The 26,076-nt window shown below is 44.8% G+C and overlaps 1 protein-coding gene across 2 annotated transcripts in view; it reads right to left on the bottom strand.

The window, feature by feature from the left end:
• Nucleotides 1–26,076, bottom strand: part of Prkcb (protein kinase C beta) — a 335,554-nt gene that overhangs the window by 45,887 nt on the left and 263,591 nt on the right. For both annotated transcript variants that reach the window (XM_021166848.2, XM_021166849.2), the window contains exons 10-12: nucleotides 19,571–19,744; nucleotides 5,562–5,653; nucleotides 3,640–3,702 (exon numbers count right to left, since the gene is read on the bottom strand). In XM_021166848.2, the coding sequence (XP_021022507.1) occupies nucleotides 3,640–3,702; nucleotides 5,562–5,653; nucleotides 19,571–19,744 (329 nt within the window). The remainder of the gene's footprint in view (nucleotides 1–3,639; nucleotides 3,703–5,561; nucleotides 5,654–19,570; nucleotides 19,745–26,076) is intronic.

Genomic DNA, 26,076 nt, shown 5'->3' with positions numbered 1-26,076 from the left:
TCAGGTCTTCATGATGGCATGTTACCCATTGAGCTATCTCCTCAGTCTTCGGTTGCTTTGGTTGATGTTTTTCCCTGTAAGACACTCTCATTATAATGTCAAAAGAGGGCTGGAACATTTATCTTGAAGAACTCCATTAAGGAAAGTTAGCACAGACCTCAGAGACAATGACCAATAAAGCAGATACTAAGTTTGACAGGAAGGATCTTTCTGTCATCTCTGACCCCATCCATGTATAGTATGCTCCTCAGAAAAGGAAAGGTTAAAAAATGTGTCATGTTACATCCTTAAGAACTGCACAACTCAGTTGGACTTGTACCTTATGTACAGTTGACTAAATCAGCACAATCTCTAACTACCTTTTAACTATTTGTCCTTACACCCACAGACAAGTAGCCCTCAACCTGCATCAAGGAAACTTGTCTTTGAAACAGATGGAAGCCATCAAAGAAAACCATAACCAATAAACAGAGAAGACTTGTGGAGCCCAGTCCCAATGGATACGTCTACAATACAATTCTCACACCTAAGGTTCAGGGAACATTGTGGAAGAGGGGGTGGAAAGATTGTAAGAGTCAGAGAATCATAGAGTTTGCTGTGAGATTCTGTCTTCTAATAATGTCTGAAGTTACAGCCATACTTCTTATCAACCTGACTGCCCAAATGTGATCTGAACAAGGACAACAATAGATGTGTTAATACGGGTGGGGGAAAGACCATGAGGCTTGAACCATACAGAGAGAACTAGAGACAGCTGTGCATGAGAGAAATAGTCTTTTCCAGGGAAGAACACACCAACTTATACACCAGTTAGTACCAAGTCATCACCCCTAAAAGCATGCATACAAGTAACATCATACAGATGATCAGGTTATACATGTGTATTTAGAAATGTGTGTGCGCTCAGACGTGTATATACACCATATGTACACATATATGTGTGCAATAACAATCCATAAAAAAAGAGGCTGTGAGTTTAAAAGAGAGAAACGAGGGGTATACGGAGTAGTTTGGAGGGAACGAAAGGAAGGGAGAAACTATGTAATTATAATCTCAAAAAATAAGAAGAACCATGCTATCAAGCAGAAATCTAAATGAAGGAGGCAGCGATTTGTGACACTTGAAAAGATTTCTCACTGTAGAGGAAGTTTCTATGAAATCATACAATTATACATCTTTTGTCATGTAGTTTTACAATTTTCACTTGATTATCAATTTCTAGAACTCTATTTCAATTGAGCTTCTTGATAGTAAGCAATGAAAAACAAGTGTGATGATTTTAATATGAAAGGGAATTTATAGGAAGATATTGAGAGGTTCACAAAGTCTCTGAGGAAGCTGGAGAACTAACAGGGAAGCTCCATGAGGCTGGAACAACGCTGATCAAAATGCAGAGTGGGCATATTGAAGCTACTGCTAACATCACCACGAGACAGACAGTGCCTCTTCTTCCCTGAGCTCCTGATGCTGGACTCGACAAGTACTGCCAACACCTTCTGTAAACCAGTTACAGCTGGTGATAATGGCTACTCCCAGCTACCATCTTAGTTCCTTGGTCACCAGTTTTCTTGACTCACAGTATTGGGTGAATACAACTGTGTATCTAAACCTGGGACATGGACTTGGCCGTACTCATAGAAAGTATTCATGGAAGTGATTATTTCATATCTCTGTATTTTGAGATAGACTCTCATTCTGTAGCCCAGGTTAGCCTTGGACTTATGAGTCTCCTGCTTCATGTTCCCATGTACTAGGGTGATAGGTATGTGTAACTACAGCTGGGTTCTTAGTCTTTAAGTTAAGAAGTAGGCTTTGTAAATAAAATAAAATAAAATAAAATAAAATAAAATAAAATAAAATAAAATAAAATAAAATACCCAAAAAACAAAAACAAAAAAAAACAAGCCTTACATTAAAAATGGAGAATAAAAGAATTTGAGGAGAAGGGTGATCCTATAGGAGGACCAGCAGTCTTAATCTGGACTCCCGAGATCTCTTAAACACTAGACCACCAAGCAGACAGCATACACCAGCTGATATGAGGCCCCCAACACACATACAGTAGAGGACTTCCAGGTCTATGTTCATTCAGAGATGATGCACCTAACCCTCAAGAAACTGGAGGCCCCAGAGAGTTTAGAGGTCAGATGGGGTGGATGGTGGGGGCATCCACGTGGAGACAGAGTGTGGTTGGGTCGAGGTGTGGAATGTGGAGCAGTTGGAGGGTGGGAGGGGAAGGGCGGGGAATGGAATATAGAATGTAAAAAATGAATTACAAATAAAATTAAATTAAAAAATGGAGAATAAAAGGGGGAATCTAAAAGAGAGGAAAGGAGAGAGGGGAGAAAGAGGTGAAATAGATAATAGATTTAGATAGATAGATAGATAGATAGATCATTTTAGCACCCAAACTACTTGTTCATCAATTCCAAATCTCAGTCCATACCACACTAGGCTGATAATGAGCCCCGAATAACCTAGCCTAGCTAGCAAGAACTCAGTTTCATTCCTGGGGCTGAGTTTTCTTCTAATACATGTGTAGTTCACAATCTTCTTAGGAGCCTGGTTGGTTTTATTCTTTGAGAGCCACATCCTGGGAAGGAGTTAGAACCTTATTGCATGAAAACTTAACCCATCATTTTTGGTTAGTGTCTTCCTGCAGTTTACCCAAGATTCACTAACTGCAGGCCAGAATTTCCATTATTTCTACAGTAGAGGTGAGCATCTGTACGCAGCACCAGCAACCCCATCTTATCCTTTCTACACACTCCAATAAACCCCATTCTCCATAGTTCCTTTTCTGTCCCCTGCTCTACAGTTTTTGTCTCTGTTTTCTCCACTTGGAACAGCAGTCAGCACACAGTAGGCTTTTGATGACTATCTGTCAAATAGATGAATGAAATGGGCTGATATGACTCTTCACGAGCCTTTAAATAGACCCTTGCTCATGCCAAGAGCTGATAGAAGCACACTCCCCACTGGCTCCTATTACATAACAGTCAGTCGATTCCCCCCTCGCCTGTGCCATCTCATCTGCGCAGCGCAAGAGGAACTGTACACCCTGGACTCACTGACAAGTAGCAGCCTCAGGCTTGCTACCCTGCCTTGCATGAAATATAAAATGGTGTGACTCATACAGCTATGATCACACACTTGTTTCTCCCCAAACCGGCAAATGCCAACTTCTGAAGTTAATCCTGTCTTTCAGGGAGAGCAACTCAGAGATCTATTTCCAAATTGCAGCTACATACAAGAAAAATGGTTGCATAATAATACGATCCTGCCACACTCGGCAGTCGATTCTTTCCATGCTTCCCGGATGTGGGGTCCAGGAGGAAAGTGCTGCTGGCGCCCTCTTCTCAGAGCTGCCTCTTCTCAGAGACTTAAGTGTCCTCGTGCTGGAGGTCCCAGAGAATCATGGATGACACAGTCCATCAAGATTTTGCTATCACCATATACAGCTGCCCAAACTTTGCCAGGGCAGTGGGCGATGTTGCCTGGCAGAACACATGCCCAAGTTAGTACTGGAGGATTCCTCCCCCACCACAGATTCTAATTTTAAAAGCAGTTGAAGAAAGAGGCAGGAAGGGAGGAGCTGAGGGAACTGAGGAGACAGAAAGCACAGCCATGCTCACTTACCGGTAAATAATGCCCTTGCTCTGCAAGAAGAACAGACCGATGGCAATCTCTGCAGCGTAAAATCTGAAATTAGAAGAAAAAAAAATGGTGATGGAGAGAGTTAAGGGCACCATACACTTAGCTCAGAAGTCAATAGACTATTGAATGAGGCGCAAGGCATGTAAAGCCCATGATGGATAGTCAGTTCTACGTCTCCTAAAATGCACAGTGCGTGGGTGGGTAAACGGGATGGTCCAGAATGACACATGGGGGTGGGGAAAGGGTCAGCAGCTGCAGAGTGGGGAGGGGCTGTGGAGGTGAGTGGGCTGGTGGAGAAGGATTGTTTCAATATAGTACACGTTGAAGGACTTTAGTGGCAGCCTCTGGCAGCCATTGAAAGCTTAGCATGCACTTGGCACTGTTTTAGGGTCTATCTGCCTTCATTCCACCTAGAGTCCAAAGACATAGGTCCTACTAGGACCACCTTGTTCAGATGGGGAAACCAAGGCTTAGAGATGAAGTCTGTGAGGAGCCTGGAGAGGACATACAGCAAATGAGTGGTCCAGCCTGGACTGGAAACAGCTGGTGTCTAATGTGTAATTTCCACCAAGAAGGAAGAGGAGTTTGTTTTCCTTGTGGTGCTGGGGATAATAGAAGAACCCAGAGTGTATCTAGGCACTTCCCCAGTCCCTGTTTTTTTAATTTTATTTCTTAAGGCCTAACTTCACTCTGCAGGCAGCTCTACTGGCACATAACTCCGTAACTTATCATGTAGCCCAGGCTTGCCTCAATCTTGCAATCTCCCGACTCAGCATCTCAAGAACTGGCCATTAAGCCTGGCTCACTAAAGACATCTTAGGAGCACAAAACAAACAATCAAACAACCCTGCCAGTAATACCACAATGGTTGGCAGGACCTCAGGGAGCTGTGCTCAGTCCTAATAGTATGTGTCATGAAATGATGAATCAAACCTGGATCAACTTGATGTGAGAGAGGAAAAGAAAAACAGTCCTGTGATTCCATCGCAAAGGTTGATTGGGAAGCACGGGGCTAAACAGAACAGTGTTCCTGGCTTTAGCAGGTGGGAAGACAGGAAGCAGACTGAACGGAACAGGAACCCATTCCCCCTTCCCCCAGCTGTAAGGTGGGTCCCTCCATGGGCTCTGAAGGCTCTCAAGAGAAGCAATAAAACCTAAGCAAACACCCAGGAAGGAGAATTGACGTTCATTCCTGTGGCTTTTTCTGTGCCTGCTCACCCACGGGGTTCTAAGCAAAGGAGAAGCTCTCTGGGATTTTTATTTTATAAATGATCTCTTGCTGGTTTATGCATGGGGGGGGACAGAATGGAGAACCCACAAACCATAGATGCAAATCATCTTGAACCCTCATCTCCCCAAGAGTCAGAGGGAAGAGGTGTAGGAAACAGATGAACAAACACAGGTGGGTTTCACCCACACAGACCCTCCCCTAGGTCTAGAATCTTGGCGGTTCCCACCCTCCGGGTCTCGCTGCCCTTGTTTGTAAAGCTTGGGTGAGATTCTCTCCCTCCCCGTACCGCTCAGAATGAAATGAGATGGTGTTTGTTCAGTACTTGAGGGTCTGGCACAAAGAAAGTTCTCAATAAATATTAGCAAATGAACAAACAAAAACCTGCAAAGACATTCCCCAAGGAAGTTATAAGACCTTTCTCAGGATGGAGGGGCAAAAAAAAAATTAGAGATTATGAAACAGTCATTGGTCTAGAGCTATGAGTTCTTAGCTGGCCTTCAGGAACATAAAGAAACATCTCAAAGCCAGCAGAATACAGTTGTCCTTGGCCAAATAATGTTCACAAAGAGGAAGCCTGGGATGTTGGGGGAAAAAAAATCCCTAGTAGGCTAAAACTTAAAGGAAATGACAATCATTTATCCCAAGGAAAGGGCACAAAGAGGGTCTGTCTTACACAGCATGGGGCTCCTTGAAACGGCCAACTTGTTGGATGTGGTACATGAGGTCGCCCCCGTTCACATACTCCATCACAAAGTACAGGCGGTCCTGAGGAAAGAGAGCAAACACCAAAGTCAGCACCCCATACTTTCTCAGGACCCAAACACGGAGCAGGGAGTAGCTGGGACTTATGATGAGAGCTACCAGAACTCCGGAGTGTTCTTTCAGGCAGGGCCCAGCACCCCCTTAAGGGTGACCTCCGAGCCACTGTAAGCATGCAGGCTAGCACAGGTAGAATGAGTTCACTTTTAATTAATAACTACAAATTGAAATTCATTTGTGCTGGAAAATATAATTAACACATGGATCTTACTACTTAATTGATATTATTGCCTAGTTCAGGGTTTGCTGGAACAAAACGTAATAAATATTGGGTATATGATTTTACAGTAATAGGTATTTGTGGGAGCCTGTCTTCAGGTTGCCTCTCCAGTGATTTCACCTCCTAATGTGCATGCTGTCCTGAACTATCTTCCCTCAATGACTGGGCTAATTTGTGTAACCAATAGGATGCATGACTTTGGGGTAAAGTCACAAAAGACCTTATGGCTTCCATTGTGCACCTTCTTGGATTATGTCTTCTATGGCAGCCGTGATGTGCAGACACTCAGCCAGCACTATGCAGAGACCTACTGACAAGGACTCAAAGCTTCTATCCATCCACAGCCAGCACCGACGTCCTAGTCATATTACCGAATCACTTTCCTCGTCTAAACCTTCAGAGGACTGAAGTGGTCACCACTGGCCACTTGACTGTCACTTCTTTTGAGACCAGAAATTAGACTTTTAAGGAGATGTGCTAGCCTAAACCCCTGACAGAAGCTGTAAAGTGATAAATGTTTACTGTTGCTTTAAGCCACAGAGTTTTGAGGTGACAGACAACTAACCTGGTGGCTCCCAAAATCCATCAATTAGCAGAGTTTCTAAAGGAACAGCCTAGGAAGACAATGCTGTACTTTGGGCTTGGAATATCTCCCCAGATATTCACATCTGGAAGGCTTGAGCCCTGACTGTGGTAGTTAACTTTCTTGACACTGTGGCTAAAAACCTAAGATTGCAACTTAAGGGGAGGACAAGTCTATTTTGGCCAGAGCTCTTAGGACTCAATCACTTCCCACAGGGCCATCAGCTGGGAGCCAAGGCCCCAGTATATAACCCCATGAGAACACATCATATTCAAACCAAAACCATTCAGCAGCGTCCAGAGGTGGGACTTGAGGAAGTGACTGGGTCATGAGGATTCTGGACTCATTAATGGGTTAACTCTTATGAGTTCATAACTTACTAAGCTACTGGGAGACTTTAGGAAACTTTAGGAGACAGTAGCTACTGGAGGAAGTAGGTCACTGGTAGATGATCTTAAAGGGGGTATTTTGTCCCTAGCCTCCCACCCTTCCTCTCTGCTCTATCACAGCATCCCACCATTGTGTTCCTCCTCAATGGGAGTAATGGTGGAGAGGCCCACCATAGACTGAAACCCATGAAGCCATGAGCCAATTGACCTTTCTTCTCTTTAAATTGGTTCTCTCAGACATTTTGTTATAGCAAATGTTGGCGTGCGCACAGGCATAATTCAGGAATTTTCATTGCAAATCCAGAAGATTGCCCCAAATCCCTCAAGACTGAAATTTAAAAGCAAGGGGAGAGAAAGCATAACCTCTCTATCAGAAGAAATGATGTTCTAAAGGGACACCCATAACTTTCCCTTCAGCTCTCAGACTGTAAAGACAATGGACCCCAAAGAATTAAAATTTCCCCAGAATTCCCATGCTAAGAGGAGACAGAAGAACTGGTGCCAGCCTATCCAGAGGGAGCGTGTCCCTTGCAGGAAGAGATTACGCACAGTCAGACTACCCTGCAGGACAGACCAGAGCTAAGATCATGTGAAGGGCAGGACCATGCCTTGACCAGGACAGCTTCATCATTCATATGTCTCTCCCTCTATCTAAAACCAAGCCACACCATAACCCCCAAGGCAGACTCATAGTTTGCTTTTTTCCAAAGCAGCCATATTGAATAATCTAATCTCCCTTCTCGGACTGCTTTATGTAGCCTTGAGGATCATGTTTTTATACATAAAAACAAGAACCCAAAACAAGGACATATGCAGAAGTGAAGCAACTGGGGCCTGGAAAAAAAATGTATCTCAACCTAGGGGACTTTGTACATGTTTCTCAAGGCATGCTGTGAGCTCTTTCAGGTCAGGGGCTGGGTAAGCCTGTTCCTAGCACTTGAGCAACACAAGAGGTGCCCAGAGAGTGAGAGAACACATGCTTAGACGCAAAAGAGACTTTATTTAGGAGTGCAGCTCTGGCTCTTAATAGCTGGGCATGTTTGACGTGTTGATATCTGGGTTTCCTCATTTGAACAGTGGAGGGAATCAGATCCAGGGTGCTGTCCGTAAGGCTAATGAGGCAGAAGGTATCATGGTCCTGGAGAGATGCCTACCTGAGACTTGGCATCTTTCCTTCTGTCAAAGGGTTTTGCTAAATGAATGAGCAACACCCCCCCCCCCCCGCCTCCCCTTAGCTCTGCCTGGGTTAGAGCGTTCCTTTAGTCTGCGTTCTTTTAGCTTACCATGGCAGGGCTTGCACTATTTGCAGGAAACTAAAATCCCCCTCATGTTCTCAGCCTAAAAAAAAATGTTTCCTCTAAATTATCCCACCCAATCTAAGTCAGGTCTGCTTATTATGTTCTCCTGTAAAACCGTGGATGACCCTCTGATGGCATCATAGTTTGTAATTACATAGTCAACCCGATGGCAGTCTATCTCAGCTGTTTATCCATTTGTTCTTTAAATAAAGAACTATTTACAGAGCCTTACTAGGTACCAGGTTACAGGTGCAGGAGAAATCAGTGAACAAAGTCAACAAAACTCCGGGGCATCTATGTTTCAACTCAGCGGAGACACACTGCTAAAGATAATACTAGCGGTTACAAAGTGTCAAAAGGTAGCCGGTGCTATGTAAAAGATCCAGGTTAAAGAGACGGGTGCGGGTGAATGAGACAGGGAAGAAGGCTGCCAACTGCAGGAAAATGGTCCGGATAAATCACTGAGGAGACACTTGAGCAAACCCACGCAGAGTAGGCATGGATCTGGTAGAGGAAAGAGCCCAGCAAAGGCCATGGGCAGAGTTTACCTACTATACCTTAGGGTGCACCAGGTACCGGTGATTGTGTCAAACAGAGAAGAAAGGAGACAGGGTGAGAGAAGAGACCGGAGACGACTGACTCAGATCAAGTGAGGGGATCTGTACATGGGAAAATGCAAAGATTTGGGGGCTTCATTTCTAGAGACGGATCTAGTACTTACTGAATGTCTTCCATCTCTGGCCAAAACAATCGATCAATGTAAATTAATGAGCAAATAGATAAACGACACAGGAATCCTTGGGTACCAGACACACCATCCTGAGTTCAAAGGTTGGAAAACATATGATGTCCCAGAGTTTCTCTGGGGATAGGCCTCAAGATCACTCTATGTCCCTGGGCCTGTGTCCTCTGGGTATGGTGAGGACAGTAGAGCCAACCATCTCTAACAGAGTGGCTCCTGTCAGACACACAGAGCTGAGTGCTGTGACGATGTCCCGGATGAGGGGCATCACTCGGCTTCTCAAGCCAGGCCAGTGCTGTATCTCACTCTAATAGGTCACCATGTGAACTTGGTGGGTCATAGCCATTTTTTAAAGAGAAAATGTAAGCAAGAATTAGAATGGAATGGTACTTAAGAATGGAACAGAAAGGGTCGGAGCCCATGTCCATAGCCCTGAGTATGTTTTTGTAAACTGTGGGTTGGATTATTTAACGTGTTGGCAATGCTGAGCTGTGATGTAAAAGTCGGCTTTACGTGTAAAGCTGCAAAGCCTACTGGGAAGGCTAGAGCGGAAACTGCAGGGCAGAGACCCCAGAGTCATAATGAACACAGTGTTGGAATGCCACTCTGCCACTTACTGGCTATGCTACTGCCATGCGATTATTTAACCTCTCTGATCTCCAGTTTTCTCTTCACTTATACAGTGGCTACTCCTCACCTATGGCATGTACATACTGCCTAAGAGAATTCTGGCCATAGAACAAATGTTTAATCCATCATTTAAAGAAAAAAAAACATTCCTTCCAGTGCATAGGCATTTATATTACTTTATATAAAAGGTAACACGTGTGGTCAAGTGTGAATTTTAATAGTTGTAACACAGACAATAATGACACGAAGCCACCATCACCAAACACTTGATGTTTACCTGAGTTAAAGGACCTGGCGAAGCATCGCTCAGTTGCTAAGTGGCAGAGCCAGGATTTGAACCGAGAAGGATCAGTTCTAGGGTCAACACTTGCAGCTTCTCACTATGCTGCCCCCAGTGAGTACAAGCAGCGGGGAAGGTTCTGGGAAGGATATATGGATACATCCTTCCTTCCATCGAAGCCTCTAGCCCATCAGCACTCTCTTCCCTGCATCCAGCTGGAGCTGCAGGTTTACAGTAAGCAGCGCAAGTCAACCAATTATATATATATATTAAATTCTTTCTTTCTCAAATCAATACTACTTCCTCTTTCTAACAACCTAATGAGAGGCGGAGAGGGAAATGGGGTGGTGGAATATGCAGTTAGCACAAAGGTCGCACCAAAGCTGGTGGCACAAAGCAGACAGTACACCAGAGCCCAACGACACTCAGCCCCTGGTTCTTGGTGGTGGTGGTGGGGGGTGATAGAAAACAAGCCCAAAATAGCATCTGTCTTTGCTGCACACTGAAGAGAACCAAAACACTCGCTTTTAAAAATTATTTTTAAAACAGCAGATGGCATTGGCCACAGAGGGAGAAGTAAGGAGAGATTTTACTTGCTTCATTTCTGGCTGGATTAGCTTAACTTGCTAATCTCCCTCTCCCCAGACCCGATAGTCAGAATCCCAGTACCATGACGGCCCCATTCAGACTGAAGCTTTATTGTTTCCACTGCTAACTACGTGGGAGAACCTTGACACCAGCCATCTCTGGACCCTACCTGGCTAGCTTTGGCCAGTGTCTTGGTTATGAAAAGCTATGACTGGTATCTTGCTGTCCTTTAGCCTCTGGACACCTAATAATGCCAACGCTGTGTCAGATGCCTCTCCACTGTCAGCCACGCTGCCGGGAGGGACCCACAGTGCCAGTGTGAGGGACTGCCAGACACCTTTCCAAATGGCACTGTTTCTCAAAGAAGGGTAGCGGATAGTTCTAGGTAATCATAGGTGTACATGTCTAACTTCTTATAATTTGTGTTTGTGGAGTTTGAAAATACAGTCAAATATAGGAAGCTTCTTACATCATGGGTGTTATTGCTAAAGAGGAAGAGTAAGGCACACAGAGTCATATATGATAGGAAGCCATGGGTGAGACCAGCTCATGTCTGAAGATGATGAAGGAGAAGAGGAAACTTCAGCTCCCCCTGGGTGAATCCAAGCTCTCCAGTAAGCTTTCTCCTCTCAAAAATACACTTATTTAAAATTAGTCCCAGGGTAGGGTGGTACCCGGGGGGGGCATCCTCTCCTCTGAGGAGAAGGGGAGGGAGAAGGGGCCAGGGATTTGCAAGGACAGGACTGGGAGAAGGGAGATAGGACATTGTGATTGGGGTGTCAAGTGAAAATGAACTATGGAAAGAAATATTATTAAATGTAAACGGCTTTTCAAAGATCTATCCTCCCTCAATTAAAAAAAATTAGTCTTAGAAATTCAGTTTATGGGGTTTTTGTCATTGCTGTCATTTGGTTGGCTATTCGACTTGCTTTTTGCTTATTCGTTTGGTTGGTTGGTTTTTGTCCTTTGTTTTTTTTTCTGACTATGGTGAGACAGGCCTGTCATGAAGCAGGTGAGCAGCTGAGGCAGAAAGACTATAAGACCATCTCATACTATATAGCAAGACTAAAATAAGTACGTAAGTTGAAATTCACTTTAAAAACTGAAACATAATTGCTTAAATATGTTAAATCTTCATAACTGGAAAGTCACTGTCCTTGTAAAAACTATAAACTCAGTCTGGACTCTGCTATTTCCATTCTATATCCAATTTGACTTTGGTGCATCAATATTTTAAAGAATTTATTTTATATATAAAAAACAAACACCATTTGTCCATATCACAAAGTTCATATCCTGCAGTAGCCAGGAATGACAAAGTTTGGAAAGTCCCACTGGGGGCCAACCAGAGCAAACCTTGAGTAGAGGCAAACTTGAGAGCTTCCTCTGAACATGTGTGTGTGTGTGTGTGTGTGTGTGTGTGTGTGCATGCATGCATATGTGCGTGTATGTGTGTATGTATGTGTGTACGTGTGTATTAGTCATTACAGAGGCCAAAATAATAAAGAGTAAGATACAGAACTTTCCCCTAGAACATCTAAAATCTTGTTAAAATATACATATAACTAATTCAAACCATGCTCAAAATAAATGCAATAGAAGAAATGGCATTAAGAGAGCCAGGAGCAAACCCTGGGACCTCAGTTAACTATAGGACCTCCTCCACAGTCCTGGAATTTGACCTTGTTCCCCATTCTCCTTACAAAACCATTGCCTCAGACGGTCCTTGTTCTCAAACCCGTGGTATTCGATGAGGTTTTACCTGATGGGCTCCCCCATATAAGAATCATAGAAGTATTGATTGAGGATCAGCTGCAAATTGGGTGTGCCCCTCCCCCTCTAGTCACGGCCAAGAGGCTCTCTCTGGACTGACACGTGTTGCCTCCAATTTCTATCTTTCCCCTCTCTCCTGAGCTCCAGCCGGCTCCAGCTGGCTCCAGCCAACTCCAGGACGTTCCTAAGTGGGCGTTCCACTGTCATCTCCAATTAAAAGCACAGAGAGGCAAACTCACCATCTCTCTCTTCAAACTAGCCAGTCTGCTCAGCCTTAAAATGCCTCTTCAAAAGTGCTGCTGCCGTGGCCTGTAAGCTGAAAGGGGCTCCTGTGCATTTTCAATTATTTTCTTCTTCTTCTTCCCCCCCCCCAAATTCCCTCAGTAAATTCAAAAAGCTAAAAACAAAACAAAACAAAACAAAACAAAAAAACTCATGTATACATGTCATGTATAATAGTTGTGCAGAATTTTCTAAATTTGGAATGCGAGTCTAGGGTGTGGTCATATAAAACGATAAGTGCACTGCCTACACACAGTTCATCTGAGCAGAGCACATGGAGACAGGGAACGCAAAAGAGGCAATCCTCCCCCAGCATAGCTGAAATAGAGTGGGACATGATGCCTGTGTGGTGGTGGTGGGATGTCTGCCATTTTCTCTGAGATTATGGTATGTGTGTGTGGTGTATGGACACATGTGTACAGGTACATGGGCCCATGCATGTGTGCAGAGTCTAGAAGATGATGTTGAATGGCCTGCTTTATCACCCTGCCTCATTTCTTTGCGTTAGGGTCTCTCACTGCCCTGAGGCAGGCAGCCCTCAAGCTCCAGAGATCCTCCTGTTTCCTCCCTCACAGCAGGAGGGTTTACAGGTGCGTGAGAGCTGGGTTCTGAACTCAGTTCCCTGTGCACGTGAAGTAAGCACTGTCATCCATTGGACCGTCTCCCTGGGTCCCGTGTCACTTTTAATGAGACCTTGGTGAGGGGATACCAACCATGTGGGCTACTCTCGTACTGTGTTCTAAGATTAATTGTGTTAAGTTGTCTCTGTAGCAATTTTTAATGATTTTTCAAGGCTTGTCCGTGAATTCAGTGTGTCTATAAGTTGCTCCCTTTATCACACACAGCCATCTGCTTCTCTCCAGAGAAGCCGTGAAGTACCGTGAATAAGAGCTCTGGCTTTGGCATCAGCAAGCCCTGGTTCACACCCTAGTTACACGGGATACTTGCTCTGAGACCTCGGGTTGGTTGTTCGCACCCACTGTCTTCCTAAACGGAGTAGATTCCTAGCAGCTTCTCCTCCATATGGGTGCTTTCACATCAGACAGCCATGCCAAGTCTGTGTGCATTCACAGAGCTTCATAGGGGTGAATGTGTGGTCAAGGAGATGTGTCCACACTGAATGTTCCTTTCTCTCATTTTACAGCATGATAATCCCAATCCAACACAAGGACCTCATGCTTTTTCTGTTCTGGCTTCCTCTTGCCCTTTGGGGCAGACACAAAGGTTTTCAAGGACTGGAAGAACCTTGCTTCTTCTGTGGACTTAAAGGATCTTTAATTATCAAATGAATATGCCAATGCTGCCATCAAGAGAATACAAGAGAATAAGAGAATCCAACTATCGCTATCCCTATCTGCCCTAACACTTAATCCAGTTGGCATCTCTGGTTCCTTCCCTACCCAAGATCCTCTAATCATTAGTGCCCAGCAGCCCTGATACCTGCCAAGTTCCCAGGATCCCCTTGGGTACCACATCTCTTTTCTATGAGGCACTTCAGACTGCATCTGTATCCGAATCTCCATGGATTCTACTGGCATCCCCCAGTTAACAGAAGCACCAATTATGCCCTCCCAATAGACACAACACTTTTTTATAAGGTTCCCACTGAGTTAGTGTTACCTAATAAACACTTGGTCGGGCCAGGAAGGAACACCTGACATAACTGAATCAACCAGATTCCCTCTCCTGTGATTATGAAGTGGAACTCAGGAAATTTGCTGGATATGGATTAGAGAAGCCACACCCGCCAAAAGCAGTGACAAACAGAGAAACAATAAGAAAGAAGACAAATCTGCCTTAAATTTACAAATCCTAGTTCCTTCCAAGGTCAAGCACACATGTGCCTTTGTTTCTCCCATAAAGACTTCCTTAGTGTTGGCTGCTTTTTTCTGTTTATGCATGAGGTAGTGTAGTGTGGGAGAGAAGTATTCTACTTCTTACAACCCTGACATCTCTGACCAAGACTCTCCCGAGAACCTTCTTCAGCATTGCCCTAAGGTCCAAGCACCTCCTTAGACATTACTACAAAAACCAGATGTGGCCTGAGTCACCATGGCCCCTTGGACGCTCTGGAGCCTCAATGGTCATGATGCCAGTAGGTGGAAGCTATCCCTGTCCCCATCTCTGCCCTCTTTTGTATTCTGGGTGGATGTTTCTCCCAGCATGCCTTGCAGCTGAGTTATTGCTGGGCCATGGCAGCAAATTTGGGGAGGAAGTAACTTCTGTCCTTCAATGACTCATGAAATCTAATTCTATTTAAAAAAAAAAAAGGTGCATATGTTCAATTGAAAAGAAAACAGTTAAAATAGATGTTTTGCTGAAGAAACTTAACTGCCTGTGCCCACTGGCAGTTGGGAAATTACATGAATGTGCCTGGCTGACAATTGTCCCTGAGAAAAACTGCAAAAAGATGGGAGGAAATGAAATTATTGTGTGCCTGTGCAGCAAGGGGCCCCAGCCCAGCTCCAATCACGGAACCAACTTCTACTCGGTGTTTGTTAGATTCGTTCTACTGCCCCTTTTAATCTCCATGTAATGGGCTCCTTTTACAAGATGATAAAACCCATATTCACAGCTGTTAGTGAATTTCTAGGAGTCCTATGGCCGGTAATCATAGGTCCATATCCGCATGCTTTGGCCTGTGTGTCTCTGGAACAACTCACCAGAAGTCCATTTGCCTGAAATGGGCAACTAACTCTAAAACTTAACTCTCTCCAAAAGCTTTTGCATCTATTTTGCCATCTTGTGGTCAATTTTTTTAAAAATCTAAGAGGCTGAGCAGATGGCTCATATGTTGTTACCTATGAGTGCCCCAGCATTTGCTGTGTAAGCATGAGGGCCCAAGTTCAAATCCCCAGCACCCGTGTAAAAACTTGAGGTGTTTGGGTACATGCACCTGTAATCTCAGTTCTGTAAAGGGAAGAAGATATATTGCAATCACTGGAGCATTCTGGCCCTTGTCTAAAGGTAACAAGGGACAGAGAAGGTCACATAATATCCTCCTCTGGACTGTGTATGTAGCTGCATGCACATGTGTGTCTATAACACACACCCCAATTTTAATTGCCTTGGTAGAGACACTTCTGAAATATTGGAAACTCAAGGAAAAGACAGTTATCTATAAAACCTTCCCTGACTCTAATCAATGTCTTGATTTGGCCATGCCAGCCTTTTCTGTGTACATATGTAGGCTGAACACATTTAGAATACATCAAACAAAATTTAATATTCTATATTTCCACTAACAGGGAAAATGGCACACATACTTTTGAAAGCTTTGAAAATACAGTATAAGGATACTTCTGACAGAGTTTTGTTTTTCTAAACAACTTTTAAAATAAAAAGCTTTGGGACCAGACAGCGGTGGAACATGCCTTTAGTCCCAGCACTCTGGAGACAGAGACAGGTGGATCCCTGTGAGTTTAAGGCCAGCCTGGTCTACAGAGAGCTGGTTCCAGGACAATCAGAGCTACACAAAGAAACCCTGTTTCAATAAACCAAAAACAAGCCAAAACAAAACAAAAGCGTTGTGTCATTTCAAGAATGGCAGAAACCATCAAGGATATTATTGGATGAATTTTACTTTCATATGTTTTGACCACTTTATAGATTAAAAAAAATCTATCAAGGACCTTATATTTTCAAAATTCTACATCTCTAGTTCATGCATGCACGCACACACACACACCTATCAAGTTTGCAGTATGCTATAATAGTTTTGTTGTTCCTTTAAAGAGAGCTGATTCATAAAGGAATTCTGGGTCACAAAATACAACATGACAATCCGCTCAGGCTAAGCTGGCCCTCTGGCTGCTCCTTAGACACAGGGAGCGTGTTCCTGCCTGGGGCCTTCACACGGACTCTTCCTGCTCCCTACCACTGTTTTGCCCCCAGGTAGCCCTGCCTGTTCTGGTTTCTGCTCAAATGTCAACCTTACCACCAAAGCTTTCCTTGATGATCCCATCAAAACAAGTCATCTCACAATACCAGTCTCCCTGATGCCAGCCCCTCTGCTTTTGTTGCTGTGCCCTTTTTTCCTGTCTCCCTGGTAGAGTGGGAATCCCAAGTGAACAGGGCATTTGATCTCTTGTTCCCTATGCATCCCACATGCTAACACTACAGGGTCTTTTGATCTCCACAGATGCCCCCTCCCAACTCTTGGCTTATATACACATATACAAACAGCCATGCACACATGCATAGAGTTTTAAAAATCAGGCTGAATGTGATGGCACATGCTTTTAATCTCAGTGCTCAGGAGGTAGAGGCAGAAGGATATCTTTAAGTTGAGTCCAGCCTGGTCTGCATAGGCAGTTCCAGGACAGATAAGACTATGTAGGAGAAGACCCTGTCTCAAGAAAAATGGAAAATAAAAAAATCATAATGAAAAATCTTAATGAAAAAATATATAAGTTGTGGTGTTTTATGCAATGAGATGATGCCCAGAGTACAGGTGAGGTGGCTGGGTGTCTACTTGAACCCAGGTAAGGTGGCTAGGTGTCTGCTCCCCTCTCAAACGGCCTCACCAGGCCTTTTCTCTTAGGTATTTCTTCAAGCCTCCCACCCATCACCCCATCCCCAACACAAAACACAGCTCCTGAACATGAACTAACCACTCCATGTTACTGCCAACCAGTGAGAAAATTGTCTGTTGCACTCCTCTACTTTCTGGAGTGGGAAACTTTCTGAAAAGAGTCACAGATACTCTCCCCAGGCAGGACAAGAGTCCACTAACTCTCGAGGTTCTTAGTGTTCCTGGCATGTGACAACTCCTGGAGGAAAATCCAGTGCTTGTGGCTCCAGCCATGTGCACACTGCTCCTGGAATCCATCGTGCCAGAAAAATGAAGCACAGATGGGGGAGGCCACTTGCCATCAAAGGAATAACCTCAAATCCACTCCACATGGCTATTCTCAAAGCAATTCATTACTAATAAAGATGCTATCCTTTAATGAATATTAGTCATAAATGGCTCATTCTTCTCCATTTCGACACACACAGCTAAGATTGCAAAATGCTGTTCCAAGTTCGCCACTGGCTTGTTTACCAGACAGTCATGAGCTGCTACTCTTGAGTGAGTTTGGGAACCAGCCATGAAAAGGAGGAAGGGGGAGTCTCAAAGGTTACATCCTAACTCTGTTAACATGTGGACCCCTTCTGAACTGAATTCCCCAGGTAATGTTAAAGATACTTGGCTTCCTTTGTTGCTGGCCTTTGCCTGTGCCCATGCAATATAAACGGTCATTTACTTACAATTTTCTTTACAGCAACTCTCCCTTCCCCTTAAAGGTTTACTTTAAAAGCCAAGCTTTAGTCCCCCTCAGAGCACAACTGTGAACTAATTCACTATCCAGAAGCGTAAACAAAGGGAAGAATTGGAGTATCGATTCTGTCCTTTCCTGTATGAGTCAGATCATCGGAAAGCAAGCAAGGAGAATGCTTTGTAAAAAGCATCCTAGCTAGCAAATGCAAATCCCATCTTAAATCTCCAGTGAGATAATGGACTTAGTGCTGAGAGTATCAGTCTGGGCCAGCATCACCAAGATCCTTACGCATTTCCTGAAAGAATACACCTGGAATCTAGGGGCACCTGCCATCTTGCTGAAGGATATATGCTGAGTCTGACCAAGCCTCTAGACCTAGCTGTCAATTTCCAGAAAATGCAAGGGAGAGAGAAGCAGGTAGAGATGCTGTGAGAGTGTGGTAAGCAGATCCCAGGCTGAAAACACTACAGACCAAACTGCCCAGAATGCACAGCAGATCCAAGAACAGATAAAAGAAAGTGACGAAATGGCTTTGATGCAGACTACAACAGCATCCAATCCATCTCATGTAGAGGGTGAGATGTAAAGTCCGTGTGCAGGTTGAAAGGCAAAGGGTCTAGAAGAACCCTACAGAGTCCATCTTTGGAAGCCATGGCCATTGGCCTTAGAACTATGTCTTCAGGGATGAACTCTTTTTTTTTTTTTTAGAATTAAAACACATTTTATTTATTTATTATCTATGTATCGATGTATTGATGTATCTATCTATCTATCTTGTGTGTGGTTGTATGTGTGTTGTGTATGTGAGTGTGTGTGTGGTATGTGCATGCATGGGTGGTGTGTGTGTGTGTGCATGTGCATGAGTGTGTGTACATGTATGTGCATGTATGTGTGTGAATATGTGTGTTTATGTGTGGTGTGTGTGTGAGTGTATGTGTAAGCATGTGCGTGTGTGTGTCATGTGGTGTGCGTGTGTGCATATAGGTATGGTGTGTGTGTATGCACACGTGTGCACATGATAATGCATATATGGCTTTAGGAGGACATCTTGTGGGAACCTGTCTTCTCCTTCACAGCTTGAGCCTGGGCACTGAACTCAGGTTGTCAGTCTCGGATCAAGCTTCTTTACCTGCCGAGACTCCGTTATGGCTCCTGGGTTGCTTGATAACAGGAAGGAACCTTTCCTTAATTTACACTTGTGCTGGGGTTCTTCTCCTGGGAATGGAGGTCAACATCTGACAGGAACGGGGACTGGTCAGAAGGCACTGAAGTGACATCTTAACTCTTGCAGGGGCAGCAGCAGAGAGTGCGTGAATGTTCCCTCTCATCCTGGCGGTCACGTTCTGAAACCACTAGCCCTTCCCTACAACCCTTTGCCCAGCCTCAGATGCTTTCTCAGAGCAGTGCTCTCAAGAAATCCTCCTCTGGGAAGGCCCCTAGCAAAGGCCCCAGGCAACCTGCAGAGATGTCCGCATGCTCCTCCAAAGGGCTAGGAGGGCTGACTGCTCCTATCCGGACTATAAAAATAAAAAATAATAAATAAATAAATAAAAAAAGATTTGCTGAGACCCTGTCCCTAAGTCACCCCTTAATGCTTGAAAAGACTTGGATTGTCTGGATATAAAACGATTTGCCTGAGTTGGGACAGCATCTGCCCCAGGGGACTGTGTACAGTGGCAAGACTTCTGTGGGCCCAGCATCCTTTAGTTTCCACAAGGCAGACAGCCCAGGTGTCTCCTCAGGATGGCAACTGTGACTGGCCCAAACCCGTGGCAACCCTGGAAGTGGCTACCCAGAGTGCTGGACCCCGTTACCATGGTCTGGAAGCAGGAATGAAGCTGAGTCAGGAAGGGGGGCTTCCCAGGCAGGGCCAGCACCCGTTTCTCCACCATGGTGCACTCCACATCGTCATCTTGGATCACCACATCCTTCTTCAGGATCTTCACAGCATAGAGCTCATCTGTACCCTTCCGCTCGGAGAGCATGACCTGGGAAAGACAGCAAGCACATCAGCTCAGTTAGAAGAGGCCTAGAGGACAGCCCTGGGTACCCGGAGTTCATGCAAACCACTCCCAGCTTTGGACAGACATGCTGTGTTAACCCAGAGACAAGAAGTAACACTTCGCAACCACCTCACACTTTGAATAGTTAAGTCCTATCAATAGAAGAAGGAAAGGTGAGGCTGTGTTGAACTCTTTGACACATCCATCAATAGCAACAGCAGCCCACGTGGCTAGAATGATGATCACCCCCATGGAATCAAATTTCACTGTCTTAACTTGAAATCTTCCCAAAGATCAGACGTGTGGTTAATAATCAGTAAAGACTAACAACACAGGAATGGATGCAGGTTTGGTAACACTGAGTTCGAGACACTCTCTTCTTTATTGCTTCAGTGTGTTCTGCTCGGTAAGAGCCTGCTGGGAATGAAGCAAGAATCAAGCAGCCATGCTCCCTGACCCTGAACTTCGGGTGGAGAAGTGAGCAGACAACTATAGGACTAATCAATGCACGGCTTTAACAGCCTCACCCGCTGTCCTGGGTCGTCTTCCTACAAGCTGTGGCCATAAGCCGGGTCAGCAAACCAATGGCTTATGGACACAGTGTTATTTTCTTTAGGGTAGTACTATCTTCGTTCTTGACCCTGTCAGAAGAACTATGCCTTGCACGTGCTATTTTCAAGGAGGCTCTTGGGAAGCACAGGCCTGGATCAGATTCCAAGGAGACCTAGCCCTTCTGGGAAGGCTTCCCTGAAGACAGAGAGATCTGACTGGCATATTTGCTAAAGATACTATGTTATCTGTTTTTGTAAGCAACACTTCTCAGCACCATATTTTTGAGTGCTTTTCAATGTATCGAGCAACTATTGGTTTTTCCTTTGTTATCTCTTACTTACTTTGCATACGATTCTAGGAAGTAGACACTGCCGTGCATCTTATAAGAAACTGGGACATAGAAGGGTATGTAGCTTGCCCAAGTACAACTCGGAGTAAGGGCAGGATTTTAATTCAGGTTTACATGATTAAATAAAGTTCCTGTCACCATCCACATCACCATGTATATTGTGTGCAGGTACTGGAGTGCCATGGCATACATGTGGAGGTCAGACGACTCTCACTGCAGTGAGCCTTTTCTCTGCCTCTGACTCCCACAGAGCTGTCCCTCTCAGTGGCTGTTATCTGTGTCGCACTGACTCCGCCCTCAGAATAGCTGCTGGCTTAGGTGGCAATCGAGCTACAGAGTCAGGATGTGTCTTTGGTGCACCCTCTACCCTCTCCATCCTCTCTCTAAATGGTACCCAAGTTCCTTAGCCTTTGCCAAGGTAGGGACAATGACCAAAGGGAACCAATGTCCTGAGGCAGAGAATGAGATGGAGGTGGGGTTTTCTGCTCTCTGATTGCCAAGAAAGCTGGAGAGAAGAACACAGGGAACAGCAAGGTGATCCTGATTGGGTACAAGGGAGCAGAAGGACAAGAGACGGGAGGAGAGCCTGCTAAAAGAGAGGCTAAAATGTCCCATCACATCCAGACAAAGCTTCATTCACAGTCCAGGGCCCCCTGTCTGTCCTTAGTGGAGAAACCAGAAGTGATGGCATCTAGGACTAGGGGACAGCGACACCACTGAGCCACCTCTCCTGTGCTTGTGTCCCTTTCCCACATTTTTTTTCTTAATACCTAAACTGACACTTGCTAACTGTTTTTAAGAATCTAGTCACTGCCAGGCACATCCCAGACACTTAGTTAATGCTTCCACGGGAGACAAAGACAGTGAAAGTCAAAATGCAAATCATTAGCCATAGAACTAGCAATGGCGAGGGCCACATTTCCCCCGTGTTCCTGAAGTGGAAATAAATCTCTTATTAATTGCATTGAGCAGGTCCTGGAGCTTCCAGAAACTTTAATACCAGTGCGGAGGGAGGGTGTGGGTTGTTTGCCCAGCTGTCCCTGCGTCTCCAGGGTGAGGATTCCACCCAGATTGGAAGGATGTGTTGAAGTAACGTTCTTATCAAATTCCAAGCCACATCTGTTACCCAAGAATCTTCAGGGAGAGATGTGATAAATAGCAGAACTCCAGCGACAGCAAATAAAATAGAGAAAAGCAGCCCCAGGGCTCCCTGGTGGGAAGGAAGCTTGCCTGGTGAACTTTGCTGCCAGAACCCAGTGGTGAGGTGTGCCCAGCATCTTGGCCTCTGGCCACAGAGTGGATAGTGCTCAGCAATGGTGAGTGTGTGGTTGTGAGAGTTAGAATGCCTGGTATACATCCAAGGGAGGCCATAAAGTAACTGTGTGACATTAGAACATTCACTTGGCTTTTCTGAGCCTTGATTTTCTAATCTGTCAAATGGGTGTGCCAAAAAATGCTTCAGCTGGTGTCAGGGGAACCCACTCAGACAGGGCATATAAAATGCAATTTAACTAGCACTGATGACCACTTAACACAGTCCAGCACAGACAAGAACAAAGAATGAGGTGGCTTCAAACAACAGAAACATAGCCTTTCAGAGTTCTGGAGGCCAGAAGTCCAAAGTCAAGATGCTGGCAGGGTCAGCTGCTATTGAAAACTAAGAAAGAATCTATTCTGTGTCTCTCTCCCAGATTCTGGCAGCTGCCAGCTAGCCTTAGTACTCTTGGCTTGTAGATACACAGATCTCTCCAACTTCCACCCATTTCTTCACAGTGTGTCCTTCCCTGTTGTCCTGTGTTTGTGTCCCAATGTTCTTACAAGGACACATTACATTAGGGCCCACTCTAATCCAGAGTGACCCCATCTTAACGCAATGCCATCCACAGAAATCTTCTGTCTGAGGAAGGTCACCTCCACATAGACCAGGGCTAGAATTTGAGGTTGCCTTTTTTGGGGGGTGGGGGTGTTTGTTGTTGTTGTTAGGATGGTGAGAGGAAGGGCAGTGGGTGGAATTTTAAACGTCTGTCATGTTTCCTGAGAAAAGCTTGGGGGATAGTTATCCCTTGAACCAGGCTCCTGTGGTTGACTTTCACTAGCTCTGCTCCCAGTCTCTTTACCCCTGAGCTCCCCACTCTCCTAACACTCCACACAGCCAAATGATGTCTGGAAAGCTCAGGTCGGCTCAAATACAGAGATCACAGTTTTGGTCAGGTTTACAGGCCACGGTACTCTAGATTCCTACCTCTAGGGATCTGCCTGTGTCTGCCTAGCTTCACTCCCCAGTGCTGAGACTGTAGATGCATGCTGCTATGCCTGGCTTTTCAGTAGGTTCTGGGGACTAGAACTCGGGTCCTCAGGCTTGTGCTGCAGGAACCACTCTACCCATGGAGCTCTCTCCCTATTCCCCTCGTGGAGCTTTTCACAGCAAGCACTAAACTGATTGTCTGCCGAATCTTTTCTCTCTGTGAGGTCAGACAGTTTGCTGTCGCTCAGACTCCTAACACCCAGCACATAGTCAACAGTGAACCAATATTTGTTCACTAATTGAGGTAACAGATCTGAGCGAGGAAAAGCAGCTACAACGCCCTAGATCTAGGTCACCTGCTCAGGGCTTCAAGTGCTCAGAACTTGGAATTGCTTGAAGTATGTAGATGACTTCACTCAACCCATATTTCCCAAAGAACTTGAGAGACTATTCAAGATTATATAACATAAGCAAGTGAATTGTATGGCCCATACACATACCTCAACACAGATGGTTATAAATGATTAGACACTACGTAGCCAACACCTATGTCTGCGTGTTTCCATATGAGTGCGTGTATAAAGTATATATTCTCAATACATTATTTTGCCTTCCTTTTCTTCTCCCTCTCCCTTCTTCACCTCCTGTTCACCTTTCTTCTCTCTCTTCCCTCTCTCTCTCTCTCCTAGAAGCCAATACTTCCAGCAATACACAAAATGTAATAACATTGGCATTGTCTATAGGGAAACAGATTTGGTTTTCAAGCAGAAAAGCATGCTCTTCCTGGAGCTTGGGTCTGAAGACAATTCCTTCCTTCCTTCCTTGCACAGAGCTTAGTATATGCAGAGGTACAGTGAATGGTGTCCTTGCTATCATCCCCACAGTGGGTCAGAGGCACAGGAACAATGCATGCAGCAGCATCAGAGGCCGAGAGCTAGCCATGCTGGCTGTATCATGTCAACTTGACACAAGCTAGGGTTATCCGAGGGAAACGGGACCCCAATTTTAAAATTTCCCTCATGATTGCCTTTATTGATGATTGATATGGGAGGGCTGAACCCATCATCAGTGGAGCTGCCCCTGGGGTGGTGGTCTTGAGTGGTATAAGAGAGCAATCAAGCTGTGGAGAGCAAGCTGGTCAGCAGCATTCCTCCCTAGTCTCTGCATCTGTCCCTGCCTCCAGGTTTCTGCTTTTGAGTTTCTCTCCTGACTCCCCTCGGTGGTAGAGTGTGACCTGAGAACTGTAAGCCAAAATAAACCCTTCCCTCCCCAAGTTGCTGTTAGTCCTGGTGTTTTATCACAGCAAGAGAACCTCTAAGACACTACCAAGCAGAGATGGAGAAAGGTTTCGACCTGATGACTTTTGCTGGTACAGAAGCATCTAAAATGAACAAAAAAGATGCTGGGAGTCAGGGTCCCCAAATTCAATTGAGCACAAATAGTGTCAGTAAAGTGTTTGAGCAGCGGCAGTCAGATGAGAGGGGAGATGAGTCAAGAGTCAGGTTGAAGTTCCTGTGCCTACGGTGTAGACCCCACAGGGTCCTGGGCCTACAGTGTAGACCCCACAGGGAAGCTGTGACACTTGTGCCCCATGTCCCCTACCCCAAGTCCACTAAGTGACAGACTTATGGCAAGGTTAGGAGCAAGAACGGGACATCATCTTAGGACTGTTCTCTGGACTGTTCTCTTGTGTCCGCAGAACACTCTGGAGAGGAGCACCTGGCTGCTGAGAGGTTAGTGTGAAAATCGTGACTGCCTTCTCCTTTGATTGAGCCTGGCACAGAACCAAAGGACCCAATCTTGGGAGCTTGTGAAAGTATTTTAATGTTTTCAACACCACAAGAGGAGAAACTCTGAGGTGTGGTGTTGAGGCAAATATTCTAACATGCAATGTTAATGTATTTGTTTTATGCCAATGCAATCATAAGATTCAAATTTTAGCTCTTTTTCCATGGAAAGAGGAAAAATATGCGTATGCCACTATGAACCTCTGGTAGCCATTTTGAGAATGCTATTTCAGAATGAGGAGCGCTGCAGCTGCAACCCTGGTATTCAGCCTTTGCACTGCTGGCTTGCAAGAGCGACTGAGTCTTCGTGCTACACATCAGAATTCTCTGCAGGGCTTTTCAGAGCTGACAGTTGGGCCACATTCCAGACCAATTAAATCATATCCTTCTAAATATTTGGGTGCTTCCTGTGAGAGGCCTGTGGTGGGGAAAATGACAGGGAGGTGAGCTGGCTAAGTCCATCAGGATGTGGATAAAGGTCAGGATCTTAAATGTGGGCCAAACACTGGCCAGTTGCTCTCCCAAGGACACTCAGTCACTCGGGGACAGGATTTTGAGAAAAATCTAGATGCATCCTGGTTCCAGGATGAAGGCTAACATCAGCATCCTTGTCTCTGCAACATGGTAGGCATCTTAATGATCTCTGTAACAAAAGAATTGAATTACAGTGCTAGTGGAATTTGAGGATCCAGAAGTTTCTATCTAACAAGAACTGAAAAAAAAAATCACACAGGTACAAGTTTAAGGTCCCGAGTTGTATATTCCAATTCTTTCTTTGATAAGTGTTTTTCTCTGTATTGTTGGGAAAGTTAGTTCAATTTCTTTGTCTCTGTTTCATCATCTAATAGAGAAAAATAATAATATATTTTTCCTGGCGAGGTTATACTGAAACCAAATGACATAACACAAGTAAAGACCTATATTTTGCACCAAGCAAGCTATGGTTATTAAAGCAAAGAAACAAAAAGAGAATACAAATTCCTTTCCTGTATATAAAAGATTCTTTCCCACATTCTCCATATATGTGAGAAAGGCAGAACATGAATTGAAAAGGTAGAATTACTATTGTTGTAAAATATGCTCCAGGAGATCTTGCACAAGACCCAGTATAAAAGGCATGGCCACTAAGAGAAACCTATTTCCCCTCTAGGGAATCATAAAAGGGTCTTCTAGAATGTGTGCGCTTAGTCAGTAGCCAACAGAGCTTTCCTGTGGAATTGGTCTGCAAATCATCTACTAATGTCTAAAATTCTCGTGGAGAGCAAGAAACTATATCCCTTAATGTCCAGGCCTCTCAAATACATGCTGTCAGCCATGTAGACTTATCAAAATCCTCCTTTAGCCTAGATCTTCAGACTAATGACAAAGAGAGAGGCTTAAACAA

This window comes from Mus caroli, chromosome 7, assembly GCF_900094665.2.
Source record: "Mus caroli chromosome 7, CAROLI_EIJ_v1.1, whole genome shotgun sequence".
Lineage (NCBI taxonomy): Eukaryota > Metazoa > Chordata > Mammalia > Rodentia > Muridae > Mus > Mus caroli.
Note: the sequence above shows the minus strand (reverse complement) of the source record. Positions and strands in the feature narration are given on the sequence as shown.